This window comes from Beta vulgaris, chromosome 3, assembly GCF_026745355.1.
Source record: "Beta vulgaris subsp. vulgaris cultivar EL10 chromosome 3, EL10.2, whole genome shotgun sequence".
Classification (NCBI taxonomy): Eukaryota; Viridiplantae; Streptophyta; class Magnoliopsida; order Caryophyllales; family Amaranthaceae; genus Beta; species Beta vulgaris.
Window position 1 is genome coordinate 43,607,618 of NC_079204.1, and position 12,441 is coordinate 43,620,058.

Consider the following 12,441-nt stretch of genomic DNA (forward strand, 5'->3'; position numbering starts at 1 on the left):
CCACGTAAAAGTTCTGGTGTGTTCTTTCCTGCTTTCTTGTTTGATATTCTATTATTGTTTGCTATTATTTCTAGATTGATAGTCAATAGAACTTATATTTCATCTACCTAATATTGAATTATTGATCACTAATATTCTTACATATATTAAATAGGCATGATGACATGGTATCATAAAGCTATATTGATTATATGCTTTGTCGTACGTGATGCGTATAATGTCACAATAATGACTTCGCTTTATAACACTCTACTTTCTTGATCGAGTATGTATTTATTTGTTCCTATCAATTAGTGGGCAAGTATTTAAATATCTACCGAAAGCCTTTGATGCTTCAGTTTGTTTTGCAATTGTATGATTACTGATTTATATTCTTCTAGCGACATGTATGTAATAGATGGTTGATTTAGTAATATAGGACTATTTATTTATTGTCTGCTAGTTTCAGTATTTGTTTTGGTATACAAAATCAAATAGTTTGGGAATCATTGATTACATCGAGACTATTTGAGTGTTATTTAATAGAAGGGGGTTTCCTTATATTTATCTAATGTTTACCCCAGACATCTTATTAGTTTGGTCGCTTGATATAAAATTGCTTATTATTAGATCATTACCACAACTTGATACTCTAATACCATTAGACCCATTCTATATATATTCCAATCTTTCTTTATCACACCTATTGAAATTACCATTGAAAATTTTCTTATAAATCTATGAGTGTAGCACAACAACATTCTTTTACTAGCACAATGCGTGGTTTTAAAAATTTTGAGATATTGACTTTAATGTTTGATTTGCTGAACTATCAAGTCGCAATAATATCGATTTATTTGGTTTATATATACTGGCTGCAAATTACTCTTATGATATAGAATTTAAGTTATATGTTGAAAGTCATGGTGTTTCATTGTTTAATTGTGAATTAATCAAGATATATGTATGTATGTAATTCATTTTATAAGGCAAAGACTATGAGTCTATGAGCATGATTATTATCACCCATATACTATATTTTAAGTTTTATATGATTCGTATAAGTGGGATAATATATTAATATCTAAAAATTATCTATGAGCATTTAAGTTAAGATTTCATTTTATTCATTAAAGTATTTTGACATTGTTAAAATTCAGTTTACTATTTTATATGATGTAGCAATCTATTACACGATGACTTGATGAGTAAGCTTATATAGGGACCGAAATCCCTAAGAATAATATCAAGACATGTACATGATCTAGAAGTTTTTATAGTTTCTAATTTATGTTGCTTAAATAATCCTCCATTCACAATACTAAAGTGTTCATACATACAATGCCATGTGAAAATATAAAGATTTTTGAATAGTTTATATATTTTCTTTGGGTAAATTTTCAAGATACCAAATTCTATTTGAGTGTTGATAGAGAACTAGGTATATACTCATTCCCAGAAGTGAATGAGAAATTGCATATTATTGAAATAGTCATAAGCATGACATTATAAACAACTTACTTGATGAATATTTTATTATGCCCATACTTATGAGAGATTCTAATAGATGCAAAAAGGAATTGCTTGATACATGACTTTGACAAAAGAAATTAAGGTTTATAAGGTGCAAGGGATCCTTAAAGAAAAAAAATTACATACCCCCATATCACTACAAAAAAAAATTGGATATAGAGGCACATCATCTGGCTGAGTTGCCTCTGAAACCCCCTTTTAGCATCACATAACCATCGTTGCCTCTAAATTATATGGTTTTTAGTGTCAAATATATTCTGGTGCCTCTAAAGATACATTTTAGCATCACATGTATGTTGGTTGTCTCTAAAACCATGTTTTTAGCATCACATGAATATTAGTTGTCTCTAAATCCATATTTTTAGCATCACATAAGTTTAGTTGTTTCTAAAGCCATTTTTTTTAGCATCAACTGTAGTTAGTTGCATCTAAAGCCATGTATTTAGAGTCACATGAATTTAGTTGTCTCTAAAGCCATTTGTTTTAGCATTAATTGTATTTAGTTGTCTCTAAAACCATGTATTTAGCGTCACATGAATTTAGGTGTCTCTAAAGCCATTTTTTTAGCATCGAGTGTAGTTAGTTGTCTCTAAAGCCATGTATTTAGCATCCCATGATTTTAGTTGTCTCCATAGCCCTTAATTTTAGCATCAATTGTAGTTAGTTGTCTTTAAAGCCATGTATTTAGTGTCACATGAATTTAGTTGTCTCATATATAGCCATTTTTATCGGCATCACATAAATTATTGTTGTATCTAAAGATATTTTTTAGTGCCACGTGAATTGTGCTTGGAGCGGAACTAACATTTTGAAGCTGACTGATTTTATATTTCTAAGATTATTGCGAAAAGAGAAATAAAAAAAAGGAGAAAGAAGTCATGGAAAGTCGAATATTTAAACTTTTACAATCCAATGAATATATTAGATCCTCTAACGCTTAACTTACCAAAACTTTTAGAATCCAATGAATATATTAGAACCGTAACTCTAATAAACTATATTAAGTGATCCTCAAATATTTTAAACAACTAGATATGTTATTAAAATTCTACAGAAAATTCGGCAGAGTTTCCTTTGTAATACGGACCGCCTAAAACTTAATTTAGGACTCGCGTCCGATTCATAATCCTGTATCCTCAAAATCCAGCAACCCAAACAAGGTTAAACTTTAATTTACAAACTCAACAACATGAGAACAACAGAAGCATAACAGCGGCACAACAACATAAGAATAACAGCAGCAGCAGATCAACATCAGAATGAAGACATAACAGCAGAACTTGAACTTGAACCATTGTTATTGGAAAAAAACCAGTATATGAACCACTAACAAAACCATACTCCTTAGAACACAAACCCATAATAACCACTAACAAAACCATAATCCTTAGAACACAATAACCATTATTAGTGGAAAAAAAACCAGTATATGAACTTGAACATAGAATATATAAAAACCAGTATATTAACTTCAACTTCAACAGCAGAACAAGAACAGCAGACCAGCAGAAGCAGAAGCAGAACAATAACAGCATAGCAGCTGCAGGAGAACAACAACAGCAGACCAGCAGAAGCAGAACAACAACATCATAGCAGCTGCAGCATAACAGCAGCAGAACAACAACAGCAGACCAGCAGCAGCAGAACAGCAGCATAGCAGCAGCAGCAGCAGAACAACAGCAGCATAGCAGCAGCAGCAGAACAACAGCAGCATAGCAGCATAGGAGCAGAACAACAGCAGCATAGCAGCAGAACAACAACGCAGTAGAATAACCATTATTATAGAGTCACCAATGATTTTTTTTAAAAAAGAAAAGATAAGGAGAAACCTTGGTCACCTCTAATACTGATATCTAACAAATATCTTTAATCTTCAACATCATTGTGTTTTTTCTCAGACTTTTGAATTAGCTCTTCCTCATCCTCTTCATCGGTCCACTGTTAATATTTGTAATTGTTAATAATGCACATGTGTTAATCTGTTTTGCATTAAATTGAAGGTATAATCTATGACATACCGCATCCATATTGAGCTCGGACATGTTGTATCCAGCCAAATTCATGAAGGCTTCTAGGGCGCGTTCCATAAGTCTAGATTTCTTTTCGAGGCCTCTCACTGTATTACTTAGAGCTTCGTTCTTCTCCTTTACCTCGTTTGCTTCCTTCTTTGCCTCACTACCTTCATTTTTGGATGCTTCAGCCTCTTTGCGAAACTTTTCTCCTTCACTAAATGACCCAAATAATGATGTCACTGAGGGACTTATCCCTTTTTGTCGATCACGTGCACTTGGCTTGCGTTTTGGCTTAATTGTTGCATAGATTTCTTCATCAGTCATTTTTGTTTCCGAATTGTTTCGTTGCTCAACTAGCTGCTTAATTTCATTCTGCAGTAACGGGAGAAGATCTTGTCAAGTAGGAATATACTTTCAAATACAACCAAAAAAAATCCAGTTTGAATAATCGTTACCATGGTGTCCTGTGCCGATTGAGTTACAGGTGTTTTGTCGCTTCTAGTATGAGTCTCCTCGTACAATTTCAATAATCCTGGCATTACCTTGTCACGTTCAAACTGAAGGAATGGCAAACAATAAACCTAAGTAACTATTCCAAAAATTAGGACAGGAATGGTGAAAGAACACGCGTTACCATATCTTGTGCTTTTTGTGCAAAACTTTTTGTTCCTGCCGTATGTCCGGCATCAAGGTATGACCTATTCTCAATGTTTCTGCGACTCTTTTTCTATTAAATTCAAATATAAACAAATTAGAATTGTGTGAAATGATAAAAATTGAAAATAAATAAAGAAATCTATGCAATGTACGAGGGTGCATTAACCTGAAAGTCTGGAGTGCCAAAGTATGATACAAGCCACTCCCAGTCTTTTTCGTCAACACTTGGGGCCTATTATCTTCTTTCAGTCTGTCGTCATCATTTTCTTCAGTGTCATAATATTCTCTTTTCAAACGTGCACGAAAATTCCGATACTTCTTGTTCAAAGATGTCATGATATACTTCCTCTTATCTTTTATTTTCTTTTCACGTTCATCTTGATCTTTAACATCATCCAGCCCAATATCAAATTTGTCCTGCACATGAGAAATGTTCAAATTAGAAAATAAAGTTCGTAAAAGATATTAAAGAATTATCAATGCTTGTGGAAGTATTGTTCTAACCAAAATGAGCTTCCACATCTTCTCTTTATTCTCTTGTGGAACTTGTGAAAATTCTTCAATACGATAAAGTGGCGCATTCAGAGGATCTCTGACGAGGGAACCACAGTAACTTGACAGCTTAGCTCTGTTGACACCTATTGGTTGACCACTAACATCAAAATCTACCTTTATCTTCTCACCGGGTCTCATTTTAGCCAGTTGTAAATTTCTTGTAGGACCTCTTGGTGTTTTGGTTTTATATGACTTCTTCGTTTTTGCATTTCCTGACATGTATAATTTGAATAAAAATAAATATTGTCTTTAAAAAATAGGCTTAGGGTATGTCTTTAAAAAAATGAGCCAATCCATACCTGTTTCATTAGATGCCTCCTTTTCTCCTGTTAGCATGCTTTCGCCTTTTTTCTCCATAGAGCCATCTGACCCAAATTCCAATTTTCCGTCAAAAAACACACTTTACATGATCAAATCAACTCTCTTGGAAGCTAACACATTCGTCAATCAAAAAAAAGGAAAGAACCGGCAATGGCTCTTTAAACAAACCTTCTTGGTCAATTGCTTTTTGGGATTCCCTTGCATTGATTCCATCACTTTCTCGCTCATGAAATTCACTATCTCCCACATCAGCCTTCCCAATTTCATCGGACTCTTTCATTTCTGTAAAGAAATTAAACAATCTCAGACACTATAATGCCTAGAAGTACATAAGTTCATTTGTCATAGGTATTCTGTTACTAAATCCTATATTTATACATATGGACTACTATACCTTCATCGAAGTCCATCTTGTCTTGAACTTCCGCCTCCTGTTGACTATTGATCGCTGTATTGCAGTTATTTCGCAACTAAGATATTAGAATGAAACTAAATCTAATGACTTTCATAAATGGAATGAGTGTGGTTTAAAAGGTGAACCTTTCTGTATGACTTTGAGGGCTGCTGTTAGCTGCACATTTCCCCCTTTGTTTCCTTTCCCTTGCACGTTTTTGCTCTGCGTCAACAAAGAGCCGATTGCACCCGGTAAAATGAAGTTCCTTTTCGTCCCCTTATTTGCACAGTCTTGGTTATGTGCCTGCAATTTTGTTTCGTATAAGAAAAAAAAAGCATTTGAAATTCATTAGCAAAATAAAGGGTTGACTTTCGTCTAAGGAAGGGGAGGGGAAGAGTTGGATACTTTAACTAATGACTCACAATTGAAGTACTTTTAATATATTCATCAAAGAGTATTTGCTTATGCTTTGATTGGAATTTGCCAAAGATCACATATGGTATGAGGTTCCACACCCAAGTTATCTCAAACAAACAACTTTTCATTTTTAAGCAGCACATCCATTCCATTCAAGAACATTTAATCAAAGTTAGTAATCTCGACATGTTTTCTGTGTTACATGCATGTCAGCAGAAAGTAACTCCCGAGTCTAGTTCATGCTGGTTTATTTTTCTCTATATATACTTTAATTTGTGGGAAGCACCTAATACCATTGGCAGGAGCATCTTCTGAATGCTTCTTTGAATATGTTATAGTTTTACTCAATTTGAACCTCTGACATATACTTTCTCTATATATACTTGGGAATATGCTGGTTTATTTTTCTCTATATACTCAATTCGAAGTCCATCTTTGAATATGCTGGTTTATTTTTCTCTATATATACTTTCTCTATATATACTTTGTGGGAAGCACCTAAGCCTGGTAAGCACTAAGAATATCTCTCCAACACCCTTCATATATTACAGCAAAAGTTTGTCATTGTTGTATACTGTATAGTTTTACTCAATTTGAACCTCTGACATCATCAGGTAGTCTATATTGAAGCCTGTGAATCTGGGAGCATCTTTGAGGGTATTCTTCCTGAAGGACTTAATATATATGCTACAACACAAGCAACCACTAAAGAGCTATTTGTTAAGTCATAGATCATATCCCCTCCCCCACTTCCTGGCCAACTAACAACATCAATCACCACTTTGTATCGCTCTTAAGATAATTAGAAGAGAAAACCAACATGTAGCCCTCCTGAAATTCTTATTCAGCACACAAAATTGCGAGTTCTTACACCAACACCGAGAAACAGACAAGCACGCAGCACTTCTAATAATACTACTGGTATCAGCATCAGAAAGTATTACCTCCAGCAAGACACTTCGTTTGGCTTTCCTTCTTATAATACTACTGGTAGTGGAAAAAATAGATAAAAACAAGCCGCTAATTTGTCAAGTATAATAAAGATGGAGGCCACAAGAAAAAGAATTACTATCCAGTACAAATTCTGCAAGCAGGTATTTCAGAGAATAAGACATCTCTAGTAGGACATAGACATACATAATAATATGACTTCACACTTCATAGGGAAAAATGGAAATTGTTGACTACCCTAGTATCATATAAAATCCAACTTTTAATAGTGAAAAAAAGCTTATGCTAACAGTGATAAATGACTACCTCCAGTTCAACAACAATTACAAGAAAACTGTAAAGCAATTATCAGAAACTTGATCAAGAACATACCCTCCCTACCCTGTCCTCCCTTCCTTGTCACACATAATAAGAACATACCAAAAGGCATTTGCAATACTAAGAGCACATATGCAACCTCAATCTAACGCAACATACCTTCCTTTTCTTGTTTGCAATAGTGGCTTCCTCGTCATTTCCATCATCCGAAAGATCATCCTCCGGTGAGTAGTCACTATCTTCATCTAAGGTAGCTTTACTCTTGATCATACTCACCTCCTTCTTCTGCTTCATGCTAGCCATGATGCGCTTCACACCTAGATTCTCCAGCTTTGTGTTATTAGCTTCAATCCTTTGAAGTCTCAGCTTTTCGTACTCATTTGTTCCCCCTTCAACTTTTTTCCTGAATGTCTTTCCACTTGGTTTGGACATTTTCATGAAAAACTCCCAACACCGAAGGAAAACACGCTAACAAAAAACATTATCATTACTTACTCAAACAAACAGATAATTTATAATAACTACCATAAAAATTTCAATAGCGCGAAAGAGAATGTAAAAAACATCTAAGTTGATATTCCATAAATTTCAAACAAACAGACAAATTATAATAACTACCATAAAAATTTCAATACAAATTGTTTAACAACTCTATCAATATAAATGGAATTATTAAATCCCTATAATGGATCAATTATTAAAAAAAAGCCAAATGCATTAAACTTTCGTTGTTTCCCCAATGCTATCTTGGACAAGTATTTCAGGAACGTCGTAGAAGTTCCTTGGGTTTGCCTTCACTACAACCTTCCAATTTGCCTTCGCAACGTCCTGAACATAGTACACTTGCCCAACTTGTGAAGCTAAAACGTAGGGATCATTTCCCAACACCTTTCCAATATTGACACTGATGAATTCAAAGCAATCTTTAGTTATTCCTCGCCCATGACTATGAACATCCCACCAATCACACATGAACAAAGTGACACGATTTCCTCCTGTGTATTGTACTTCAATGACTTCGCGCAGCAGACCGTAATATTCAACATCATTTTCCCCCAACACAACAATCCCACTGTTTTGTGTCTCTCTTTCCATTTCACTGTCCTTTGTGCGGAACAAACAACCATTTACCATGTAGCTGTTCATAGTCGCTACAACACGACCTGGGCCATCCGCTAAGGCCTGTAAATGTTCAGTCACAGCAGGATGCTTTTCTTGAGCTAAAGAAGTCACCTGCACCAAACATTATTCCAACTTATATACGTAAATAGGTAGACATCTTTGTCATATGAGGGAGGCAAATTTCTCGTTATTTTAACTTACTCGATGTTTGAACCATTGAATGAACTTGCGCTTCCTAGCGATTGTCATCTTTGTTGTGTTTGAAACTTCACGCTCATACTCACTAGTGCAAAATAGGACAATAATGGTGAATTACAAACTTAGCATATATGTAGATGGTTTGATTGCAGAACACTAAAACTTACTCAATGAATGGCTTCACTTCTTCACAATTATTGAGCACATAAAAATGGAGATCCTCCCATTCTTGTGTTGTTAATGATCGAGGTGTTACTTTCCCGACCGCTCGACCACTTGTCTTAAAAATGGGTAATCGATCCTCAGCATCACCATGATCATCACAGTCATAGACTCTATCTTCCTTATTGAATTGTGTTTCAATATCCTCCATGTATCTTGAACAAAATGTCAGACACTCCTCTAGAAGATAGCCTTCTGCTATCGACCCTTCAGGATGCCCTTTGTTACGAACGTAATTCTTCAGTTTACATAAATATCTACACAAGAGGAACAACTAAACTAAGCAAGCAAGTCAAGAAGATAATAAATTTTGATGTTTTTATCTTCCAAACTATATTAAGCTACATACCTCTCAATAGGGTACATCCAACGATATTGAACGGGTCCCGCAATCATTGCTTCTTTTGCAAGGTGTACCGACAGGTGAATCATAATCACAAAGAAAGCCGGTGGGAAAATCTTTTCAACTCGCATAGGATGACGGCTATTTCCTTGTCCATTATTTCTAAGTCTTTCACTTCAATGTCTTAGAGCACAATTCCTTGAAAAATGAACTCAATTTAATAAGTGGTGTGGACAGTGACTTCGGCCAATCACGTATAGCAAGAGGAAGAAGATGCTCCATAATGACATGGAAGTCATGGCTTTTCAAACCTGCCAATTTGCGCTCTCTCAGCAATGAATTTCGGGAGATATTTGAAGCATAGCCATCAGGGAACTTGACACTCGTCAGGAAGGTACATAGCTTCTTTTTTTCCTCCAAGGATAACGTGTAAGGAGCCGGGGGAATCTCCCAACTACCATCGTCTCGTTCTTTAGCATGCTGGGACTTTCTAATTTTCATTTCCTTCAAATCATGTCGTGCATTCAGATTGTCCTTACTTTTCCCTTCGATGTCAAGCAACGTAGCAAGTAAGGTCTCACAAACATTCTTCTCAATGTGCATCACATCTAAATTATGACGCACTAGAAGACTACTCCAATACGGCAACTCATAGAAAATGCTCTTTTTTCTCCATATTGCTTTGCATTTGTTCTTTTGATCTTTGCGTCGATTTCTCTTCCTAGTAGGAGTCTCAAGGGATGTAACACATTCAACATCCACCAATTGTTCAAGCACTTCCTCACCCGTTAACTCCTTTGGCTTTGGTCTAATCTCATGTGTGCCGTCAAAAGATGCCCCATCGTACCTCCATTCATGATCAATGGGTAGAAATCGGCGATGACACATGTAACAGTACTTGCCCCCATTTCTTAGCCACTCTGAAGATGTGTCACTGTTGCAAGTAGGACAACCTTTTTCTCCTCCCGTACTCCATCCAGAGAGATCACCATAAGCAGGATAGTCACTAACAGTCCATAACAAAGAAGCGAACAACCTAAACTTCTCTTTTCTTGAGGCATCATACGTCTCCACACCAACATTCCACAAAACTTAAGTTCCTCAATTAGAGGTTGGAGATACACATCAATATTCTTCTTAGGTCCCTTAGGGCCTGGAATGAGCGTGGACAAAATTAGAGAATGTTGTTTCATGCAAAGCCATGGAGGCAAATTATATGGTATTAGAACCACTGGCCATGTGCTATGGGGAATATGTCCATTCCTGAAGGGACTGAAGCCGTCACTTGCTAAACCAAGGCGAACATTTCGTGTTTCAGAGGCAAAAGATGGATATTTATCGTCAAATGATTTCCAAGCTTTTGAATCGGCTGGATGTGTCATTACCCCATCGTCACTCTGACGTTCATCTGAATGCCATCTCATACTAGCGGCAGTTTTAGATGACATAAACATTCTCTGAAGCCTAGGTATTAAAGGGAAATACCTCATTGTCTGACATGGAAGCTTTTTGGGATTGGTTTTGTAGCAGGATTTCCATTCCCTTGTTCCTTTTTTTTCCATCTTGATGCATGACACTTTACACATTCATCCGCATTAGCATGCTCTTTCCAAAATAGCATGCAATTATTGGGACAAGCATCAATCTTGATGGAGTTAAGAGACAACTTCTTCACTGTCTTTTGAGCTTCGTAGAAGGATTCTGGCAAAGTGTTATTCTCCGGCAATGCTTCCTTGAAAAGATCAAGAATCATAGAAAGACTTTTATCTGTTATCCCCCTAAGCACTTTATGTGAAATAACTTAAGCAGAAAGGACAACTTTGAAAAGTTTTTACAGCCTGGATATAACGGCAACTCAAGTTCTTCCATTAATTTATAAAATGTTTTGGCTTCTTCAATTGGATCTCCTCGAATACCAACATTAGCCTTTGCATCCACAGCTTCTCCAACCTCAGCATCTACTTCTTGTGTCGCCATTCCAAATGCTTCATACAACATGTCACTCATGTAATTATGCTCTATATTTTATGCGAGTCATCTAAAGCATTTGCATCAACTTGGCATTCAAAGCTTTCACCATGTCGTACCCAACGTGTGTAACTCTTAACAATCCCAAACTTTAGCAGATCTAATTCTATTTCCGGCCTGGTTTTCCTCCTCTCATTGTTGCATTTCACACAAGGACATGGTACAACTTGGTTTCCTTTTCCTTGTGTAAAAGCAAACTCTAAGAACTTCTTCACACCAGTTCTATACTTGGGGTCATTTTTCTTGCATAGCATCCAATCACGATATATGATTCCATATTGTCCTACCTTTGATCCAAGTAGATGAATAATTTAGTCTTTTCAGCCATCACATTAGTGACAAAAAATAAAGCATCAATTATCTAATCTAACATTTTATGATAATCAGCTATGCTACAAATGTAAAAAGAATTACTGCAAGTCTTTTCAGCCATCACATTAGTGACATAAATTGTGTTCCCCCAACCAGAACCTTACACAACTTTCCCCGCAACACAATATCAGCAGGTAATAGGCATATTGATATGTAGTTCCTAATATCACTAAATCAATTGGAAGTAGTGAAAGAACTAGAGTAACTGTAATAGGCATATTGATATGTAGTTCCTAATATCACTTTGATGTTACTTCAGTACTGTAATAGTCTGCTACTTCAGTAACATATGTAGTTCCTAATATCACTGTAATAGCCAAATTAAGTTCATTACTTCAGGTAACAAGAACTCGAAGCACTTTGATTTAATGAACAGAACTCTAGTTCATTAAATCAATTGGAAGTAGTGGAATGTTCATTATACGGCACTAGAATTATATGTTCATTAAATCAATTGGAAGTAGTGAAAGAACTAGAGTTCTGTGTATAGAATATTAGTATATAATCTACATCCTACAAAAAATTTGGCTAAGAAACAAGGATACTTATTAGACCCATCTAACATATATAAGATTATATTTCTTGAACTAGAACTGAGTAGTCTTAGCCATTCTGAGTAGTCACAGTTGATAATATATGAACAGAACCCAAGCATGTTGGATAGTCTTAAACATGATGCTTAGTCACTGTTAATGTAAAGGATTATTGAGAGTATAAAATTACCTGAATATGGAATGGTGCAATGGTGTCAAACTCCTCCTTCGAATTCAGTATCAATGAATATACAAGAATCTCTCTCGCATGAAAAATTACCTTCGAATTACCTTCGAATTCAGTATCAATGAAAAATTACTAATGATATTCTCCCGGCTAACAAATTGAATGAATTACGAATGAAAAATTAAGAATGCAATACAGCGTGATTTTGTATAATTGAATGAATTACCTGAAATTACCTTCGAATTCAGTATCAATGAATATTGAAGAATCTGCAAGAAAGCTTTGAATTTTGAAAAATT

The 12,441-nt window shown here is 35.4% G+C and overlaps 1 protein-coding gene across 1 annotated transcript; it reads right to left on the bottom strand.

Annotated features, from left to right (window-relative positions):
• Window positions 1-3,378: 3,378 nt before the first annotated feature.
• Window positions 3,379-8,127, bottom strand: LOC125496075 (uncharacterized). The gene is made up of 11 exons (XM_048641528.2): window positions 7,297-8,127; window positions 5,598-5,754; window positions 5,452-5,505; window positions 5,226-5,339; window positions 5,036-5,101; window positions 4,686-4,948; window positions 4,348-4,598; window positions 4,185-4,251; window positions 3,980-4,081; window positions 3,531-3,896; window positions 3,379-3,450 (listed from the first exon to the last, which is right to left on the bottom strand). The coding sequence occupies exons 1-11, from the start codon at window positions 7,573-7,575 to the stop codon at window positions 3,379-3,381; spliced, it is 1,791 nt and encodes a 596-aa protein (XP_048497485.2). The 5' UTR covers window positions 7,576-8,127.
• Between the last annotated feature and the right edge of the window lie 4,314 nt (window positions 8,128-12,441).